The sequence below is a fragment of the Enoplosus armatus genome, chromosome 18 (genome assembly GCF_043641665.1).
Source record: "Enoplosus armatus isolate fEnoArm2 chromosome 18, fEnoArm2.hap1, whole genome shotgun sequence".
In the NCBI taxonomy this organism is placed as follows: Eukaryota; Metazoa; Chordata; class Actinopteri; order Centrarchiformes; family Enoplosidae; genus Enoplosus; species Enoplosus armatus.
The window spans coordinates 10,799,192-10,820,979 of record NC_092197.1 but is presented as its reverse complement, the minus strand read 5'-3'; the positions used below and the strand labels follow the sequence as shown (position 1 = coordinate 10,820,979).

Below are 21,788 nucleotides of genomic sequence, written 5' to 3'. Positions count from 1 at the left end.
GGGACATGTGAAAGTCTTCAGAAATTCTTTAGTCCTTACCTGGCCAGAAGCATTCAAGCTTTTAGCGTATGGTCAAAACAACCTCATCTGGATCTTAATGCCAGTAGACGATGATGGGACACTCTCTGTCAATGCACAGAGGGCTGTTGCAGCTTGTTACATTGCAGCTATGAGGCTAGGACATGACAGTACAGGTCAAAGCAGAGCTTCGTTTCTGGTACGACACCACAGAGGCAGTCATCTAAAAGCTGTCACAGCCATTATAGTGTACCTGGTGGAGGCAGTGGTAAGCCTCCTCCTCCATCTCATCCATGCTCGGCCCACTGTATTAAGGCAGAGGCCCTACTGGGAGCTGGCCCTCCATGGCCAAGCTTGGCAGCTTGTCAAGCTGCTCTGCTCTCTGTCGCATCAGTTCCAGACCAAACTCTATCCCCAGTCCTGGCATTTGCAGCTGGGCCAGAGCTTGCTGCTGAAGCTCCACTGCGCCACCAGGTTGTAATTTTAAACCTTCTGCAGTGGTCACACTGATGGCCCCTGTACCCTCCCTTGATATTTGTTCTCCCACGTTGTCCCCCTGGGGTTCGTCCATGTCCTCTGTCTCCACTGAGCTGCGGTCGGGAGGCGTCTCCTCGCAGCTCATGGGTGAGACCAGTTTCTGGTGGCTCATTAGAGGGACAGGTGGGACACTGGGGCCGCAGGTGGCACAGCGGTAGAGGTGACCACAGGGCTGGACCAGGTTAGCTGGGACAACTGCCGGGGCTTGCAGAGACTGCAGAATTGGGGTGGAAGCAAAATTGGTCCCGGGCGGATCAATGCATATGGAGGGTACAGTGCAGTGGCGGGAGGGGTTAAGGCGGTGGGATCGGCCTCCTGCTGGACGGTCACAGCGCCGCCCTTGTGGTAGACGCAGGCAGTCTTTACAGGACTGATAGGAGGGCTTCACTTTTAAAGGGTTTCCTGTGCTAGCACTGTCCTAAATGGAGTAACATTGGAACAGAATACAGTATATGGTCAGTGGCATGCAGAATATTTAAAATGTTAAGTTAATAACATTAAATATGCTTCTGACCCGAAAGTAGTTTTAAAAAGGTAAAAAACACGACTTAATCACAGTTAAAAAGATATCTTTTCTCAACTCACGTCAAAAGCTGCAGGGCAGCTGCGCTTGGCAGCTAGGCGGTTGCTGTTGTTGGTGTTCAGGTTGGCTAGGCCCAACCGGCTTTCCTCCGTCCTCTCGGCCTCCTTCCCATCTGAATTTCCAGGTGTTTGAGCCAAGGCCGCCATCTCAGCTTCCTCTTTCTTGGCCTCCTCCTCATCCTCTTCCTCCAGCGTACTGAACTCGAGCCTCAGTCTCATGTCCTCCAGGGGGTCAAGACGCCCACACGTCTGAGCAGCCGTGCCCCCGCCAGGCAGGGCTAAATGGGCCATGGGGAAACCCTCGTCCTCCAATAGGGCGTCCCTCTCTACGTCTTCAATCTCAATGAAAACTCTTTCCATACCTAGCAGAGGGGGGCCCCGTACTGGGGTGGAAGGCTCACTGTCTAGTGCAGAGTCTGACAAACGTCTGAAGTAATAATTGTAGTTAAGAGAGTCGAGGGGCTCCATTTCCAGACCCATACCCCTGCAGGGAGATGCCCCGCAGCCTCCCCAGGCTTCTTCCCCTCTGAGCACTGGTGTCTCCTCCCCACCAGTACTGTGGCCAGAGGCTTGCAAATCATCCGATCCCTCCTCATCAGTTTCAGGCCTCCACAGCTTGTTGTGACGCTGTTTACTATGAGGGCAAAGTACACGTTAAGAAAATGACTGACATACTAGCTATGTGTAATTTAGTATCAGCCCCAAAGATGAAACCTCACGGCTGCACTAAAATAAAAAAATAAAAAGAACATCCAGGTGACTGTAGGTGGCTAAGTGAAGTGAAGACCTGAATGAAACTGTAGACCTGCTTACCTTGCGTCCAGGATTCCCTCGTATTCTGCCAGCTGTCTCATGAAAGCAGCGTTTGGCTGAGCTATACTCCTTTTCTGCTTGACAAAGTTGTAGGCTTTCTCCAGAGACCAGCCATACTCCTTCATTGCATAGGCAATAACTGTAGAGGCAGACCGGCTCACCCCCATCTTACAGTGCACCAGGCACTTGGAATTGTTCTTCCTATTGGACAGGAAAAAATGACATCCCATTATATGGACCTAGTTGGTGATAGTTAGGACAGTGCAATAGTAATTAAAATATTTTGTTAAATCTCTTTATTTTCAGGATTTGGTGGTTTTCAGGATTCGGCTATGAACTTTCGCTTTCCCATTTTTATTTTTATAAACATCCTTTTTTCCCCTCAAGTTAACATCAGACAGTTGCATAGCAACCAGACTGCACCATTTCAGCTCTCTCTCCCTCTCTCGATATATATACATGTTTCTGGCACAATTCACAGCATTTGGGGGGGGTGGGTGGGTGTCCTGTGTGATCACGGCCCCAGCAGTCAGGGAGAATGCTTGATGTGAGCCAGTCAAACTGTGATGACTAGAAATTATGACTAAAAGTGCTGTGGGGGCACAGTTCCCTCACATCCTGCATTACAGCCCCCTTCGTTTCTGTCCAAAGCACCTGAAAAGCACCAGCTCACTGGTTTAGTTTTACATGCACGGCCTTACTTGGCTTTGACAATAAAGTTGTAGGTTTCGTTCCAGTGGGCCAGCAGGTCGGTGGCCTCCTCATCGTACACACGGACGTTGTGATAAGAGAACATCCCTGGGAAGAAGTTGTCAATCTCTCGGGTAACATTCAGGATGTAACCCACCCTGCAACCAAAACAATAACATGTCCACTGCTTTTTAGTTCAACTGATACTCTATACACAATGTAGAAATAAATCTGTTTCACATGAAGAATCCGAGTAAACATCTACTAACACTACTGCATTGATTAAATTAAACTTGATATCATTTTATTCTTCGTCTGCCAAAGCTTAAGACGTAAGATTAAAATATTGCTTCATTAAATTTTAATTTAATTAATTAATTTTAAAATGATTGGGTGCTAACACTTTTTGGCTAACGCTATCATTGACACTTTGCACATCTCACTTTTCAATGCAGGATACTCATACATACTGTGCATTTTGCTTTTTGAACTAAGAGCAGCACATCAATACTTCAGCTTTCATATTGTATATTCTATAGACAGACTTCATTAAATACGAGCTGAAACAAATCAGCACATCATCGAAAGAGAACTAAAGTTAATCTGACTGGGGAGCATCTTTCAAGTAAAAATATACATGTAAATCTTTTATTTAATCCTGTATAAGAATAACGCATTTAGGATTAAATCAGGAAAACATGGTATGTTAGTGTTGAGCTATCAGCTCACCCGCAGTCTCGGAGTTCCTCCAGATTGGAAGCGTTCCACTCAGAGCCCTACAGAGCCAGGAAGACTTAGAACTTATTCAGAATAATAGCTATAAATGACTGTTAAGTTAACTGTATTTTACTGAGGTAAGCATAAACCACAGGGAGACAGTATGTGGGTATCAGCGTGGAGGAAAAGAGAAGAAACTATAGTAAAAGTATGATATAAAAACATGTAAAGGTAGCATAAGCAAAAAAAATCTCACCAAGTAAACATGGTCAAAGATAAGTGTGGCCTTGTCCATCTGACCCAGGATCAGAAGCATCTCGTTGTCTATGAACTCTTTGTACTCTGTGAGGTTACAGCTCATATGCTGCTCCAGCTCAGTACGGATCTGAGGACGAGGATGAGGACATGAAACAATTTACTTTCCTAAAACAACAGCGGCATGCAGAGAAGCACTAAAACACATAGGATCTTTATGACAAATCAAAGCTCTACTCCCTGGTTATACTCACTATACAAAGTTTCAGTGTATTTCCAACAATAAGTCAAGACGTTATACATTTGTTTTTACTTTTTCTTCATTTCTTACATACATATATAATGCCATGGTGACTTTGAATCATTTCCATGGCGTACTTGTGTGGCAAACTACCTGAAAACCACTCTTTACACACAAGGTTGAGGAGTTGATTTAGCACATACCTCCTTCGAAGTGATGTTCTCCAGGTCTTGAAACGTCATGATGCTGCGTAGCTTGGCTTTAATGAGACACTCTGTTCTCTCTCGTTCAGTTGGCCTGCACATAATGAGTGAATACATCAGTGCTGCTGTCTGAAAATTAGCATAACAGAGTAACATGTTTCCACAGCTGAAGACAAAGGACAGCTGGTGTCCAGAGCATTGAAATCTATTCCATGACTGAGGACGTACACACACCAGGCATGTTACAATTGCTCTGTTTGGCCATGTGACACAGATACTGTTTAAAGTCAGACATCAGGTGTGGGTACTGTGAATGCCTCAAAACATGACAGCCATATTACACTTCGATTTGCTCGAACTGTTGTGTTACAAGAAGCAGTCTGTAGTGTCTCACCGGTCGACGAACATGGTGGGTGAGTCGGGCCGGGTGGTCTCCAGGTCGGTCATAGCATTCCACTCATTGACGCAGCTTTGCTCTGAGGTGATGCAGCTCTCATAGAAGGCCATCCAAGTGAGAGCAATGCCCCCTGGGAAGTAGTTGAACCGGCGTGACACCTCGCATGCCTTGTGAAGGACCTGCAGGGCAGACCTAGAGAGGGCACAGAGCAAAGGCTTTACCATCAAAAACCATCACTAGCAAGATGGATGTATGGTGACAGGAGCAGGGCAAGTGAGTCAAGGCAGACTTGTAAGTGACCAGCAGGTGGCATCATGTGGATAGAGCAAGACTGTCAGAAGTCTTTGAACAAAAAGTGGTGACAGTAGTGACTCTCCCAAATAGGAGAGTCATCACAGTGATGCTCAAAGCGGAACATTTAAATCAAAGTTTCTGTAGCTGTGATTGTTATTTTACCAATATTTTCAATATTTTAAATGGATTTTAATTTGGTAAATGTGTGACGAACGCTTCTATAACGCTTAAGGGACAGTTTTACCCAACACAGGGACAAGCTTATGGAGGTCTTTCTTATGTCTGTGTGGTCAGTTAAATTACTGGATGTCCCACACAAAGGCAGGGAAATTGTCTACGCCATTAAATCTCTTTAATGATGGATAGCTAGTCTAACACATGTACATGTTGTCTTTTCCCTATTCATGAAGTCCCAAATACACTAGGCTGACGAGTACAAAGCCTCAATGTCACAAAGTCTAACAGTTATTTATTACCTTCTTGTGGAGCTAACTAGGCTAATCTCACCTTCACACTGCACAGAGACATGAAAAGGTATCCATGCGCCAAATAATTGTACAAATTATGATTTATATTCCAACTAAGTGTGGCATAAACCTGAAAACTCAAATTAACTTGAACAACATGCCTTGAGGTCTGGTACACATGCTCTTAAAACAACATTTATCCAGCGTAGACAATGTGTTAGACAAACACACAGCAGTAATCCCAGGTAAACACGAAGGATTCACTCACCACATGGCCTGCACAGACACAGGCTTGAAGACATGTGACCGCCCCGCTGTGTTCACACTGAAGCCTCTGGTGAGGAAGAGGAGGAGAAGGAAGATCAGTTTGAGTCTGGATGGAGATGAGGAGTGACCAGGGGATGTAAACACAGACTGGACACGGCTCGTTCATGGGACTATTCAGGACACCGGCCAGTGGAACATTCCTCCAGCATACAGAGACAGAGACAATGTTAACAGGTCAGCAAGAACGGTTCTCACGCAGGGAGAAAAATGCACGTAATTCACTCCTCTGCCACTGGTGGGCAGTAAAACCTAAAAGGCAGAGAACAACCAAAACATGCAGCTGGAGGCCTGACTGAATATGAGCTGAACGTATATGCTCTTGCTTCAGTGTTTTAATTGAAGAGATCCACTAGCAGTTTTGTGCCTTGTATATTGAGCTGATTAGTATTCCGTCTTTTATGAAAGGACAAGCTGAGACTTACCCGTCTCCATCTAAATGTATGTTGGTATCACTCCACAGTGGCAGCGCCATCCCAATAGAGCAATCTTTACTGTAGATCACAGAGATTTAAGAATAACATTTTAACAAATCGAATCATCAGATTAAAACTGCACTAAATGTAAGGCTGCAGAGAGATTAATTACCTGTCCTTGTCTGTGAAGTCCATTCCCAGGACGATATTTTCCTCTGTGTCTTGATGGCCATTGGTGTAGATGACGACCATGTAGCGCACCCGGTCTGACCATCCACTCTCTAACCGTACAGCCTGTGGGACAAGAGTGTGGAGAGTATGCAAGAAGCTGCATTTAGGAGAAACATATCCAGCGCTTAATGGTGATGTCATGCAGTTATTGTACGAAAACGTATGCGATAACACACAAACCTGAGATCAAGCACAATGACTCTTTGTACACACAGACACTTTTCTAAAACTTGAAAATGAGTAAGAGAACCAACACTTGCGCTGTCAAGTCTGCAATTGTCTGTGTATTGAATGAAATCAATGACAGTACAACAATACATAAAACCTACTATCCAAATACTTTTGTAAAAACAAATATGTGAGTAATTATACTGACCAGCTTAATGCGATCTTCAGACCGGAGGATCTTGAACATGACCTGCAGGTGTTGAGGTAAATCACCTGAAAGAGAAACACGCATTAAGACTGATGGAGAAACTGAATGAGTGTACTGCGATTCAACGTGAAGCAAAGTCAATGTTTGATTAGACCAATCAACTGGCTATGAATCCGCCAAACTGGCTTGAGGTCATCATCACAGTCTGGATGTCTAAACTGGACATCAACACTTTGTTCCACTGACAGAGAAAAGGGATTGCCTGCCACTGTGACCTCAGCTTTAATGGGCATTGCAGTAATTAACTAAAACTGCCTTTAATAAGTTCAGATTCAACAATACCGAGAAAATAATGCACACAGAGGCACTCTGTCTGGAATTTTTCTAAAAAAAAAAAAAACTAAAAGGTCAACTACAAACTGATCATTCAGCTTCCTCTATTGTACATTCATTGTTGGTTTTCTTCTCCAGTGGGAGGAAATGCAGTATGTTTGCGGATTTCTCTCAATGAAGGCAAATCTAAACCCTGCGACCTTCCAGCTGTGCTAAGCTAAGGTGTTAGTGAGAAGCATTGGAGCCACATGCAAACTGACTTCTGACATGTCCAGCATCAGGCTCAACAAGGAGGTCAGATTAGAAACAGCGAGCATCTATAAAAAACAACCCCATTGACGGACATTAAAACACTTACAGGGCATTTTTATTTTTAGATTGTGCAAGATTAAGCCACATTTTCACGTCACTTTGATGTGCAGACAAACATCAGCAGCAGCAGCATGGTTGTGTAATAATACTTGGCTAAATCTGTTGGATTAATTCCCACAGCTTTCATTGCAATATTTGCCTCTCCGTATCTTTATATGGTGAATTAATTCAGTAAATGATTGTGATATTTGTGTTTTCTACTTTCAGCTTTGTTTAAATGTAGATTATCATCCATTCACCAAGCGCCCAGTATTCAAATAGCTAAAGAACAGATAGTGTGTATATTTCTTTAAAATAGCTTTGAGACTTGATCCTGTTTGAAATGATTTGCGAGCATCCCTTGTGTTCAGCTGCAGGCCACATCAGGTCAGACCCAGCTAAGTAACGGTTCCCAACACAGTTTAGAATAAACACAGACAAACCCACTGAGAGAAGAGCCACCTCAGCACATTTCCTTTTGTCTGGAGCTCATTTGTGCAGAGAATATGAAGAAGAAGAACAAGAAACAAAGCTTCTTCTGTGTGTGTGTTCCTACCTGCATGTTTGTGGTGGGTCGGGGTCTTTGGTCCTTGTGCGCTGCCGCCCTGCTGGAGGAAGAGGGCGGCTCCTTTGACCATGAAGAAGCTCTCGCTGAGGCTGGAAAATGCAGAGGTGAAAAATAAATTCAGGGCTGCTTAAATCGGCACTAATGTGTTCATTTTGGGAAACAACTGCCATCAAAGAACAGTCTTCATTCTTTGCGTAGTACTCTGACTGACTGCACGCTACTCGACGGCCATGTTTTGCCAGTTTAACCATTCTTCCTCATGCTTCCTTCTAACCCTATAATTCAAAACACAAGTGAGGGGAGGGAACCCTGAACTTAAACTTAAAATGTTGAACACTCATTTTCACCAAGTCAGTGATTATTTTATTGTTTTCCCTCTTTCTTTTCAAAGGAGGATGTTTTGTAACAGGATCGAGTGAAGAGAGACAGGAGAGTGACTTGACATATATTACTGGACACAGTATCTACACAGCTTGATTTCACAGGTATCGGCGTACTTAAAACACACTGTGTTCAGGTTCCCTTCATTATCCAGCTCATATCTCCAGATTCCAGTCATAAAAATCAAACAGAGTAGTTTAAAAAATCAGTTAGGAGGCAAGAAGTTGTCGATAACCGTCTTAAAACACCATGTACATGTGGAAAAACTTGTATCCTATCTGTAATATAGCTGCTAACAGATGTGCTGTCCTGCACTGTTTTCTTCTTGCTTGCGTGGGTGGTCAGAGTAACTGACTGCACCTGAGAGGTGGGAGTGGCCAAGGGTACAAAAGGCCTCCACAACCTTTTAGTTTTACCTTACGTATGCACCTTAAACAACACTCGCACATGTACTTTCACTCATCCATGCATGCCTTACACCGCTGACCCCCTTTTTGCTTCAGACTGAAATGGGAAAAAGAAGGTAAGGGCTTTAACACATAAAAAACAAGCTCAGACAACATCTTGTTCTCTCTTTGTTCTTAATTACTGTTCCAATATTTTTCACTTACTCCCTGAATGTCAGGTGGATACTATAGTACATCCTTTGGTTTCATGATTGTTAAACTGAATCATTATCGGTATGTGACCTAAACTGCTAAATAAAAAAATGTTTGGAAACAAAATCTGCCAATTATTTTTGTGATAAATTGATTCATTCAAAAATTACTGTCACAATTTCCCAGAGCCTAAGATGACGTCTTCAAATTGCTTGTTTTGTTTGACTGTTGACAAAACTAACAATATTCAATTAACATAAGACAAATAAAAGCAGCAAATCCTCAAAACTGAGAAGCTAATACCAATGAATGTTCAAATGTTCAAAAAATACTTGAAATATCAATCAGTTAACAAAATGTTCTCATTCATTTTCTGTTGATTGACTGACAAATTGGAGTTGAAATCACACTACACAATGGCTGCAGTCAGGATACTGTACGTACAGTGAGCCGCCAGGTGTAGGCTGCATACTTATTAAGTCCTCATTGGTTCATTGAGCAGGACAGGAGGCTCATCAGAGACTGAAAGTCAGCAGAGTCCTGATGCAGTGACTTTTACAGCCCTGTGTTTTTATAGCATGATTAACAGACTCTACTTGATTGGGTTGGCTGACCTATGGTGAATCAGGCGTTACACCATGACTATCCATATGTGCTCAGGCTCTAAAACTTCCTCTCCCGTCCAACCTGTGTCAGACGCAGCAGCTTCTGGGTCAAGACTTTGTTACGAGGGCCGCAGTGAGCAGGAGGAGAGCTTTAGCGTCTTTTTCTCACACAGAACAGAGTGCAGCTTTGTTTAACCACACTCTCATTCCCCGCTCAACCAACACAGACAAAGCCTGGTATGACTGAGTGGGACCATCACAAGGCCTTTTGTTTCAGCTCCACTGCTACGTGGTATCATTATTTCTTTTCACATTCACGTAGAAGACATTGGACATTTAAAGATGACAGAATACAGTGTGAAATAACTCTCTACACACTACAAATGAAATAACTCTCTACACTTGAGAAAGGTTTGTTGATTTCAAAGTAACTACTTCAAAGTCTTGACAAAGCTCAACCACACAATTATTTTCTTCTTACGGGAGGAAAAATGATGATTAAAATAAAAAAATGAATCAATACTCTTGAAGCTTAAAGTTAATGACCATAATCTCTCAGAATGAAAGCTTTAAAATGCCGCTAAATTAAACTAATCACACTGTGACACCATCATAATTCTTTAAGGTCAACTGCCAAATGTAGACATCCCATACTGCCAGTAAGTGTTATAAGTGTCTACTATCCACTCTTTGTTTGTGCCTCTGTGAGAACTTACATGCGACAGATCTCCCTCTGAGTCAGAGCAGCTTTGTCCACAAAGTGAGGCAGCACGGTGAACATGGCTTTATGTGAAGGTTTCACAACCAGATGCATCCTTGCTAGTCGTTAGTGGACTATGAACAGTCTCCTTAGAAAAAACTCTCCATTTTAGTCTCCTTTAAAAACCCTTTTCTTATTAACATCCTTCCATCCATCTTCTACACCTGTGTATTCATGTCCATGGTCAGTCAGGGGACTGTAGTTTCTCCTCATGGTCCTGGTCTGGCAAGTCCTTCCTCTTTTCCTCCCGCAGCTTTCTTTCCATCTCGGCCCCCGAAGTCTCTTCGTCTGTGCTGCCCCGTCCTCTCAGTTTCTGCTCCCTATCTCCTCTTCACAGCACGTGCTCTGGCCATCAGCTCTCCCTATGCAACACTCTGCCACAATACCATCATTCATGCAGGCGCTGGGAGGCGGTGGAAATGTTACTTGGCGTCAATCTCGAGTCTGACATGCAGAATCCTAAATTAAGACTCAGCGCTGATGAATTACTGAGCCACACAAACATGTTACTCATTTAGACACTCCAGACAAGACATGCTTCAAATGTGAATGACCCACACACAGCGCAAAGCACAAAGACAGAGTCTGTGCCAAAGCTTTGCTGACACAAATCATGACTTTTTGTGACGTCGGACTGATTGAAGAAAAGCGTTGTGACCGAGCAGGAACAACAGTTTATGTAGCCTCTGTTATGTAACTGAGCAGAGGAAACATTTAAAAAAAACTGCCATGTTGAATCAACTGTACTTCCAGCAGGTTTTTTTTCTCCTTGACAACAGTGAGAAAACTAAAAGGCCATTAGAGGAAATAAACTGCGTAACTGATACTGTACGAGAGCCAGATTCGCTGACATCACTGAATCAGGACTGAGGACAAACAAGCAGCTCATCACCTGTCAAAATAGTTTTTAATAATCAAGGTAGCATGGTTTATGACAGTCTAAATCATTGATTGCAATTCAGAAAGACTGGGAACGCAACTAAAGAGGTGAATGCAGTAACAATATTAGATTAATTCTCTTCTTAGGAAGAATAGTCAGTAGGTTGTTTGAAGTGTAGATTGTTTGCCAAACGTACGTGTTGTTTAAACCTTTGTCTCAATTATAGAACCAATTGTGCAACAAGCACAAACCAAATTTGATATATATGTGTATATATATATCTCAGCAGCAGCAGCCTATAAACTGAAAATCTAATCACGAAACTAAGTGAAAAGAACTGGCTTCATGATAGACTGAAAATTGTAGCTTGAGACATCGCTGTCTCTTTAGAAAAACTGCAGTCAGGTAACAGGTAACATGTACACCGTCTCTGTCTCCAAAGATCAACAACTGTTTTTACGCAGAAAAACAGAAAGATCTTACCTCTGATTGTTTTTACGGTCGTCATCACTTCCAAAATCCTGAAAGACAGAAACAAGTCGGAGAATGTAAAGACTGCAACGGTATTACATTGTGTAGCAGCAGTGGTGGGCCTTCACATTCATAAAGAGGACTTTACATTTTCTTCCTGATCTTAAAACCAGCCATCTTCCAACAGAATCTGAGAGTTGTTCTTGTTAACTGCTGTTTGGGTCATCTGGAGGCCCACATTCATTATGAGCATGATACATCCTTACTAGAGCAAAAAGATTTGTGTCTGCATTTGTGTCTGCACATGGGAAGAACCTTTTCAGGACCTCAACACGTTTATGTTTGGTTAAATCTTTAAGATGTGAGATGGTACAGTAGTGCCAATGGATGTTGAGGGCCGTGCAATTGGAATAAAGCGTGCCAGCGCCAACTGCTGGTCCTCCCTTGTCAGTGTTGTGATCTCATCTGATATGAACGTCCTACAGAGCCGACAGTTAAATCGTTGAGACGCCTTCAAACAGCACAAGTTTAGAAAAAAACCCACATCCAAACATCACACCCATCCACTTCTCCTTCCCTCTGGCTGACTCTTGCAGAATAGTGAGCTGTTATGCAGAAAGTGATATTAAAACCCAACTTATTATCAATCGAGGAGGAATGTCACTGCTTATTTTTTCAGTCAGCCTACTTCAGAACACATAATCCACTTTCCTAAAACTAGAAACTGGAGCTAACCTGATGTTATGATTTCGCTGGGATGGCACTGCTCCATATTTGAGTGTTTGACTTTGTTTGCCGCTAAGATTTCACTTTGCAAATGGGATTTAACGTCTGCTTCACAGCCTCAAACTCCACAAAGTCAGTGTTACTTCTCATTGTCAGGAGCTCGACTTGACTGCAGTTTTTCTAAAGATGCAAAATACGTACTCTGTTTTTTCCCCATTGTGATGTAAAGTATTGGACAATGAGTACTGACTGATAAGATTTCTGTGTGAGGTGTTGCATACAAATGGGGTTTAAATTCTGGCAAGGAGCCTGGTGGCATTTCTCACAACATGTCACATCACTTGATTGGATGCCTCAGTGGCATCGCTCATTAAGTGTTTTTCTCATATTTCTGCAAGTTCCTGAACACTTGACTGAACTGTCCTAAACATAATTCTTAAAATGGATGTCATTCCCCTTTAAAGTCTCCTCCCCAACATCGAGGCTGCATTACTGCAAATAAAAGCCCAATAACAAGGAGGGAGAACAACCTGAGTGCAGCGCAGTAAATGTTTGTGCAGCCGCAAAATGAGCACTTTGTTCTGACAGCTAAACCCAGCAGCCTCCCCCTCCCCCTAACCCCCCCTGCAGGATTTTGTTTACAAATCCGCTGCCACAGCAGCCACAAACAACTCTCTGCTGGTCACAGTACAACAATATATCAAGTTTATAACACACACAGCGATGACGGAAGTGAGGTTAACCCTTCTCATTAAACCGCCTGTATTGATACGGGCTCCTGCAGGCGCACTGACGGCGTTTCCTTACACCGCGTACACAAAGACCGAGCCCCGGCTTTTCCACTCACCTCCCCCGCACTGCTGTTTGTCGTGCTGGCCGAGGATGCTGCACTGGGAGTGGGAGAGCGCTGCAGAGTCACCAGGGCCATGGTCGGTGGGCTGCAGCCTTGGAGGGCAGCAGAGGAGGAAAGGAGAAGGGAGGGGAGGAGGATGAGGGAAGATGCGCCGCTGAGATTGTCTCTGTCACCGGGGAGAAAATGCCTAGTCAGACTCTCATCCAGCAGCACCTGACTCCAGAGCCCCGGCGGTGCTCCCTTTCGGTCCTGCTCCGTGCGTCCTCTGCGGTAACCAGGGTCCTCATGAGCGGGAAGTCATGACAGATTTCCTCCGTTTGTACCGAGCCAGCAGCGGACCCCGCGATTTCATCGCTGGTGCGCAGACAGACAAACAAAACACGGTGCAGGTTGCAAGCGGGGCAGAAATGACATGCAGCTTTGCCGGATGCCTGTGATTGGCTGGCCTAGTTCGCGTGTGCGCTGTCATTGGGCCAATGTTGTCAAGGTGACTGGCCAGACTAGGAACTCCCAAATACAAATGTTGATGAAATAATATTCTGCTCTTGTTATGAAAGGCAGCGAGGTTGACGTAATGTTGAGTAGGGCACCAACTAACGATTTTTTCATAGTCGATTAAACTGCTCATTATCTTCTCGGTTAATTGTTTGCTTTATATAGCCTAACGAGAGAAAACGGCTAAAGATGCCCGTCACAACCTCCTTGAGTTCAAGGTGATGTCACCAAATGTCTTGTTTCGTCCGACCAAAACTCAAAAATACTAAATTTATTATAATGGTAAGACAAGGAAAACAGCTCATTTTCACATTTGAGAAGAATGTCAGGATTTTATCATAGTTGCCAATTAGTTTTCTGTTGATCCACTCATCGATTAATTGTCTAATGTAAAGCCATAATAATGGAATCATGCATCTTTTATTGTGCAAATTACAATACTGAGATTCACTGACAAAATAAAATAGAGCCTAAAGCAGATTGAACAATTTTAATTAGTAAAAGGCACATGGCTTCATATAGAAATGAATACAAGATTATCATTTTTATTCAAAATGTATAAAATAAATGTCTCAGTCTCTTGAGGCCATGGCTTGAGTGTAGCCGAGCCCCAAGGCTGAACAGTGCATCATCATTTTTGTCTCTCTGTTGCTTCTCACGGTCTAGATGGAAGGGAGGGTAAACAAACCAGTCCAAGCACAAGTGTGTTACCGCTCTCATTAGACTTGGGAAGTAGGCCTACACTCAATTATCACTCCCTGCCTGTAATGAGATTGTCCCCTATTGTTCTTCACCCATCATCGCTCAGAGGATTCAATCCACATTTAAACAGGCAACTGCAGAAGAGTTAAAGTATCCTTTCTGTTCCAGTTTTTTTCACTCCACCTTGTTGATCTACCTCTGGTCTGAGGAGTGCGTGGTACCATTTGACTGGCTGGTTGTGTTGGTGGTGGTCTGCTCCCTGGCCTCCTGGTCAATATTGGACTCCTGCGGAATCCTGCCCAACGTCTCAATGGGCAGCATCAACGATGCAATGCCTGCCAGCAGACTACAGACGCAGTACATGGACAGGGTCAAATACCGTGACGTCCTGAGCATCACCTAGAACCAAAACACAAAAACTGAGGAGCCAGGCGGAGAACATACAGCCTAATTTTGTCTTTACCATCAATCTCCAGAATATAGGTTGAATCAGTGTCGATACACAAGCTATTATTCAACTTCTTTATGACATATAGCATAAATAGCTTATGACTAACAATAAGGTTGGTTGCATTCATCATATACTCATCATATAGCTCACTCTAATCTCTCGTAAAGGTACCCTGTGGAGTAATATACCAAGAATTGCAGCATGAACAACACGGTTTCAAATTCTTAAGAAAACTCAGGTTTACAAATGTTTTATGAGGAAATAAATGCACTCAACACCTTTATTAGATACACACGGTGCATTTTAGTGAGTAACGCTGAATGTAAACAGTAACTTTGTTTGCAAGAAAAAACTTCACAGGGCACCTTTAAGTTGCCAGGGCTTAAAGTACAGTATGCTTTTACAGTATAACATATGTTACTGGATGTGGTGTGTTTAAGGACTAGATGAAAATTATTGCAGCCACAGTTTACCTTTTGTATAGTTTTAAATTGTGTTTTTTGTTTTGCATTTCAAACTGTTTTTTAGGAGTTTCTTTGGGAAGTACCAACAGAGATGGTCACTTTTGCATACCTGTGCCACAAAGGGGGTAATGAGGGCACCCACCCTGGCCATTGCACTGCAAATCCCCATTGCTAAGGCTCTGTTTTGTGTAGGGTATATCTAATGAGAAAGAGGAGGAAACATTTTGTCCAAATTATCTAAAAACAATTATGTTCAATGTTTAAGTGGTAAAATGGTATGTAGACCTACCTCTGTTGTGTAAACAAAAGCAGCTTGGTATCCTCCAGAGATGAAGGCTCTGGCAATAAAGATGAAGATTGTAAGAGCTGTCCTGCATGAGCAGAAGGGGAGACAGAGGGAGTTTGACATCAGCCCTGACGTTTTGATATATTGCTATGACAAAAGAACACACAGAGACAAACTCACCTCCCAATACAAGCAAATATAGGCAGGATGCACAAAGAAAACATGAAGAAACACAGAGCCATGCTCTTCTTCCTGCCAATACGGTCCACTGCCACAAGGATAACTAAAAGACCTGGAACAAACATGGAAAACAAACAGCAAACATGTGTTTTGAATGCTGCGCTTAAACATCACATTTGTGTATCTCACTCTCCTTAGGCTAGGTACTGCAGGCCTGAGGGACGACAATGGTGAACTTATATCAACAAGCCTAAAAGACGTTAAACCTGTCGAAATGTAAACAAATTTCTTGGCATTCCAGATGTGTTTGTTAAAACTTTTAAAAGTTTGACATGAACTTTTGGTTCCTCAGTGAGGAAGTTAGACTAATTCTATAAATATATAAATGCATTTACAAAATGCATCAGTTCTTGAATTTGAACAGAAATCAAATCCATGTTGTCTCAGGTTTTTGTTATGGATGGATAATGAAGAAATATGGAGGAACGCCCTGTATTTGGGATTAACACTGTTCTTGGCAACAGCATCATGAAGGTCTTCACCTTACAGTTTCAATTACACACCATAGCTCTGGGAAAGCAGCATTTTACCTGGGAATTCAGCCGTGGTTGTCCATAAAAGGTCTTTGTAGTCAGCTAATGTCAAATATTTGCATTCCAGATGACAGCTCGGTTCAGTCTTGGCCCCTTGGGCCACTATAAGGGAGGACAGTTTTGTTTCGTTATTTGTTCAAATTTAACAGGGAAAATTACAACTGTTAAAAGCTGATTCACATGGAGTAGCTGTTACTTACCCTCACATACATTTCCAGCTTGGAACAGCTCAGTTGTCAACAGGACAATCCCATAATAGGTGAAGGCATATGCTAACCTTTGGATAAAACAACAATACAGTGTTCTACAAACAAAGTTGTGTACAAGTACTTGAAAATAAAGCATTAAAGACATGGGCAGATTAACCCTGGGGAAACAATCAACTATGGGCTCCTGCTGTTCCCACTGCCTGAGTATTGTGTATGTATACATGCCTTCAATTGGCCGTCATGTACAGTGCACACAGCAGACTACACAAGACAACATCTCAGCATTATCTTGCCTGGTGCCCACTACTTCCATGATACAACCTGGTCCAAGGTTTGCCATGTTTCAAATGAATTTGAGGTCATTTCACTGGGCACAGATTTGTTTAGGAATATATACAATTTAAGCACAATATCAACTGAAATAACAAGCAGTACATCTTCTCTGCATCACATGACTGAAGTGATCATGTGACCGGTCCCAGTTACTGCTGAATGACAATTGTTTATCACAAATGTAAATCAGTGTAACCTCTTCCACTAAATGTAATATTGTCCACCATCATTTTAAGGCAAATTAACTAAATTAAATTAACTATTTTAGTGATAAGTATTTTTTCTACAGTACATTATATATGTGAGCTCCCGTGTTGTTCCTCTTAACTGTACCTTAATGAGCAGCTCCTGTGTTATGTTCACTCTCCATCATTTGTAATTATTTTACCGCCATTGCATAGTCTGAAGAGATGCAATGCATCCTGGGGCAGTTGAGTATGTCCAGTAAGTTTACGTCACATACACACAATCCACATACTACGCACTACATACTCAATTTTACGTCATACTTTGTTTGAATAGTATGTTGCGATTTCAAACAGAGCCTTTGTCAGATGACCACAAACCCAATGACACATAGTGAACCTGGAGGATTCCCAGTTGACCACTTTGCCCGGTTGGTAGTCCAGCTATGATTAAATAATTACCTTTGGTCAAATTACCTGATTAAGGAAACTGGATAGAAAGTACAAAGTAGACAATGTATTAATCCCGCTAACCATATATAACACAGAAGAAGAGTAGTCCTCAAATACTGAGAAGTGAAGAGATCTTTGATCCGTCCACGCTCATTCTGTGAAATTAAAATGACAAAAATAGAAGGCGTATTCATTAATATCAACAATTAAGCATTGTATTGGACACACATTGACCCATATATCTTTAAGTTCACCTGAATATAGGCGATGATCTTCCCTTGAGGCATGGTCTTGCCATTCTCTTTGGCGATGCGTGCTAATGTTGCCATGGCTTTCTCCGTTTTTCCCCTCAGCAAGTCAAATCGAGGACTTTCAGGCAGCCACTGTGCAACACAGGGAGTTCAGTTGAGAGTTTGACTCCTGCTGGTTTTATTTTAAGGATCTATATTCATCACCAACATACTTACAAAGCAGAAGCAGACAAAGATTGCCATTGGTAGAGCGGACAGGCCGAGCAGCCACCTCCAGCCGAGAGTGGGCATTATCAACAATGCCAGGAGGACCTCCAGCACAGACCCAATGGCCCAGAATGCCTGATGCACACAAACACATCAATCAGAAGGGAATCAATGATCAGTACACTTAGTCAGGTCAAAGATACAACCCTGGAATACAGTAAAAGTTATGTATTAATAACAAGACCACCACAGTACCTCAATCATCATGATGCCGGGACCTCTTGCCTTCACCGGGAGAAATTCTGAGTACAGTGTCACCCTAAAAAGAGACCGAATGTTTGTTGCAAATCAAACGGCTACTAAAATGTGTCGGTCTGTTCATGCAGGTTTCATCTCGTCACGTGCAGAGGAAGCAGAGAACTCACGACTGAGGAGCTCCTCCGATGCCAAAGCCTGTGAGGGCTCGCAGGGTCAAGAGCCAGCCGTACACCGGAGAGAAGGCACTCAACAGGCCGTAGTACATAGTCCAGCACATACAAATCGTCAGACCCTGTTTACCACAGAGACATACACAGAAAACACATGAGTTAAACATCAAAAAATGTACAAAAATCACTAAATCATACATGAAAAAGTCAGATATGTAACTCACTACTTTTCTGCCATACTTGTCGGACAAATTCCCCCATAGAGGTGAACTGATCCCCATCCCGATGAACACCACCTGAGGCAAAAAAAGAGAGAACATTTTCACACTTAAAAATCAACAAGCTGTTCAACAACACTTTTCTGAGAAGGCCTAAAGAGACTTTACCGATGTTATGAGAGCCACCTTGTAGCCGGGCAGACTCCACTCACAGTGCAGCTGGGGGCCCAAGATACTGAGGATCATCATCTCCATGGCGTCTCCTACCTGCTCTCAGAGAGGCAGAGTGCTGCATGAGAGGCAGACAGTGTCTGGAAATCAGGGGGAGAACCTTTCTGCATGTTTTAGGATATCTTACCCATGACAGTCCGGTGAGGAGGGAGATTTTCCACTGGAACTTTCCAAATCCGATGGCCTCTAGTGCATCGTCTACTGTAAAGGTTTCTGTAACAGGGACCAGACAGTCACTGCAAATTCGCTGTCCCCTGTAACTGACGAGTTCATGATTATTAATGGTAAACAGTGGGGGAAAGTAACTAAATACATTAACTCAAATACTGTGCTTAAGTACACTTTTGAGGCACTTTACTTAATTATTTCCATTTTATGCTGTTTGTATTTCTACTCCACTTTCAGAGAGAAATGTACTTTTTACCCCATTACATTTGTGTCTGTCTTTTCAAATTAAACTTTTACACACAAAACATTGGATCAGTTTATCAAATATCTATACATTGGTATAGATTAAACTACCAAAAAGTATGTAAAGCAGTTAAGATGATCTCCACCCTGACCAACTTACATTAAAGTTAACATTAAAGTATTGCTCAACAACTGCGTCAACAATTATGATACAAAATTATAACGATGAAACCCTGACAGGGGCCATTTTGCTGCATAACAAATACGTAGCCAATACATTTGTAGTTTTATACAAGTAACATTTTGGAGGACTTTTGCATTGTGGTTTTACATTGTGGTATTGCTACTTTCTTTAAGTAAATTATTTAAATACTGCAAAAACTACACATTTACATTGAAAGGCCACCTTGATGATGTGTATTTTCCATATTAACATAGCAGACAAAGGAGATGTCAAAATGTGTATAAACTACAACTAATAGTGTCCTACAAACCTTCAGTTTGATCAACAGCTGACCTGGATGCAGACTCTTTTCCTTCTGAGTCGACTCTTGCTGAGGCTATAGTGCAGATCTCATTGTCTGTGCCCTGGTCCTCATCGCTGCAACCCACAATATTTGCCTCACCCCTTAATGTCAGCACACCAAAAGGAGAAATTCAGTCATTACCAAGCACAAAAGGTTAAGTTCAAGTACACTATAGCCTTTCATCATAAAACATTTTGACGTACATACCTCTGGCAACACTCTGGTATGTAAACCATGCAGGGCATGTTTCTCCCTTTTAGTATCACAAACGTATGAGGAAATATATAAAAAAATATATATAATAAAAGATTTTTTATCATTTTGTCGCTTTACCTCAGTTCAGGATTTCTCCACCGCTTGTAAGCGATTCTGGCTGGCCTGCTCCACTTGTCCATGTCAGTGTTAGTGTTTGCTGTGACTTTCACCACACAATACACCGGTGTTTTGGTCAAACCTGCTGGTGCACTTTGTTTCAGGGAGACATCCAATCAGAGGAGGAGAAAGGGGGAGGAGCTACAGCAGGAAACAAAATAGGGCTATTTCAGGAGTGAATGGGTGGAAGTTTTGTAGGTTAGCTTCTGACTTTGGCAAAATGGGTCAGCAATATTTATTTACACATTCTCTCTGGAGGGCTGGATTCATTACAATAATACAATAAGTAGGAGTGATAAGATTGAAAATGGTGAATTAACACTTTGTATATTTCAGCTTTGTCACTTGGTATTTCCTTGGGTGTTTAGATGTCAAAGTAAAAACATGATTATATCTCAGTCAACAGTGCGATCAAAACACAACAAAGTACCACTGAATATTTTCTTTTTATTAGTTGATAATTAAATTACAAATCTAACCAGTAGAGGTAAATCAAACTGTATTAATCTCTCCTCATCCTCTTAATCAAGACTCTTGGCTTATGTTCTTAAGCAGTGGGACTTACAATAAGTACAACAGTAAGCTTAAGCTTAATTAATTGATTACCAAAACATAAAGCAGACACAGAGCTCTTACACTTTTCCTGTGACCACAGAAAGATTATACATAAGAGCTAAAAATGTTGATGGAAGGAGTAAAGGAGGAGGATGAGGTGCAGTGTACCGCTACAGCGCTGTGGTTCAGTAGCTGATTAACTGTTATAACCTATAGCTGACAGCAGGTTGTGCTCTCATCCTGCTGGTGTTGTTGGTGATAGCTGTTCAGGTAGCCAGAAGGCTCTCTCTCCCTGTAAAGGTTGTTGTTGTCAGATGTAGCACTTCATAGTTGTTTGTTGTCTGTTGGTTCATATTCACACACACAACAATCATAGCAGTAATCACACTTTCCAGAGCCATTTTTTTCTCTTCTCAGAAGCCTCATGAGAGGAAGGAATTCATTTAAGACCCAGTGTTGTGTCTGAATAGCAGTATTACTTCCTGTAGCATGAGAACACCTGATTTTGACTTCAGTATGTGGTTCAGGCCTGCTGCTCCTCTGACACTGGGCTCTGGATTACCTGTATCTCAGAAAAAAGTTTCTAGTTCCTGCAAACTGAAATGAAATGAAGCAAACATGAAAAAGCTAAAACACCATGCTATGCTTAGGAAAATGGTCAGCAGTAAAGTATATAAAGTATATGAGATTTCTAGTAAATGAGTTGCATTCAGAAACACAAGGTACAGAGATCCTTTACCTAAAGCTGCGTATGTAATGTCAGTAAAAATGTTCTTAATGTACCAAAAGTAAACAAAATAATAAATGATACATTTTAGGGGTTGTGAGATGATTAATATTAATATACACACATTTGTACTCATAGTTTAGAGGAGTGTTATATACTATACCTTTCATTTTATACTTGTATTTTCTGAAAAGTCAATAGTAACTATTGTTGTCAGATAAATGTAGTAAAGTAAAGAGTGCAATATTTCCCTCTGAAATGTAGTGGAGTAGAAGTATAAAGTGCAGTACTTGAGTAAATGTACTTAGTTACTTTCCTCCACTGCCAATGTAGCATGTTGCATGGGCATGTGATGCTCTGGTGACCCAGTTGTGTTCTGCATATACCAATCAAACTTGAACAGTTACATTTACCACCTGAAA

The 21,788-nt window shown here is 42.1% G+C and overlaps 2 protein-coding genes across 2 annotated transcripts; both read right to left on the bottom strand.

Moving 5' to 3' along the window:
- Positions 1-328: 328 nt before the first annotated feature.
- ssh1b (slingshot protein phosphatase 1b) lies at positions 329-13,163 on the bottom strand. The gene is made up of 15 exons (XM_070924760.1): positions 13,083-13,163; positions 11,522-11,559; positions 7,802-7,902; positions 6,562-6,626; positions 6,127-6,248; positions 5,964-6,032; positions 5,483-5,548; positions 4,451-4,645; positions 4,057-4,150; positions 3,614-3,742; positions 3,370-3,416; positions 2,652-2,798; positions 1,951-2,151; positions 1,141-1,771; positions 329-973 (listed from the first exon to the last, which is right to left on the bottom strand). The coding sequence occupies exons 1-15, from the start codon at positions 13,161-13,163 to the stop codon at positions 329-331; spliced, it is 2,631 nt and encodes an 876-aa protein (XP_070780861.1).
- An 894-nt stretch (positions 13,164-14,057) lies between these two features.
- On the bottom strand, positions 14,058-20,133 carry svopb (SV2 related protein b). Its single transcript, XM_070924510.1, has 16 exons — positions 20,046-20,133; positions 19,680-19,813; positions 18,902-18,987; positions 18,712-18,810; positions 18,550-18,621; positions 18,323-18,447; positions 18,153-18,216; positions 17,907-18,032; positions 17,694-17,822; positions 17,521-17,594; positions 16,460-16,536; positions 16,257-16,361; positions 15,667-15,778; positions 15,490-15,571; positions 15,310-15,399; positions 14,058-14,684 (listed from the first exon to the last, which is right to left on the bottom strand). The coding sequence occupies exons 1-16, from the start codon at positions 20,105-20,107 to the stop codon at positions 14,478-14,480; spliced, it is 1,644 nt and encodes a 547-aa protein (XP_070780611.1). The 5' UTR covers positions 20,108-20,133; the 3' UTR covers positions 14,058-14,477.
- Positions 20,134-21,788: the final 1,655 nt, after the last annotated feature.

Coding starts and splice junctions, on each gene's coding strand:
- ssh1b (XM_070924760.1), bottom strand. CDS start 13,163: ATGGCCCTGGTGACTCTGCAGCGCTCTCCCACTCCCAGTGCAGCATCC. Junction 11,560..13,082: donor CAAACAGCAGTGCGGGGGAG/GTGAGTGGAAAA, acceptor TCTGTCTTTCAG/GATTTTGGAAGTGATGACGA. Junction 2,152..2,651: donor AACTTTATTGTCAAAGCCAA/GTAAGGCCGTGC, acceptor CCTGTCCAATAG/GAAGAACAATTCCAAGTGCC.
- svopb (XM_070924510.1), bottom strand. CDS start 20,107: ATGGACAAGTGGAGCAGGCCAGCCAGAATCGCTTACAAGCGGTGGAGA. Junction 17,595..17,693: donor AGATCATCGCCTATATTCAG/GTGAACTTAAAG, acceptor TTAATTTCACAG/AATGAGCGTGGACGGATCAA. Junction 15,572..15,666: donor ATATTTGCTTGTATTGGGAG/GTGAGTTTGTCT, acceptor CTGCTCATGCAG/GACAGCTCTTACAATCTTCA.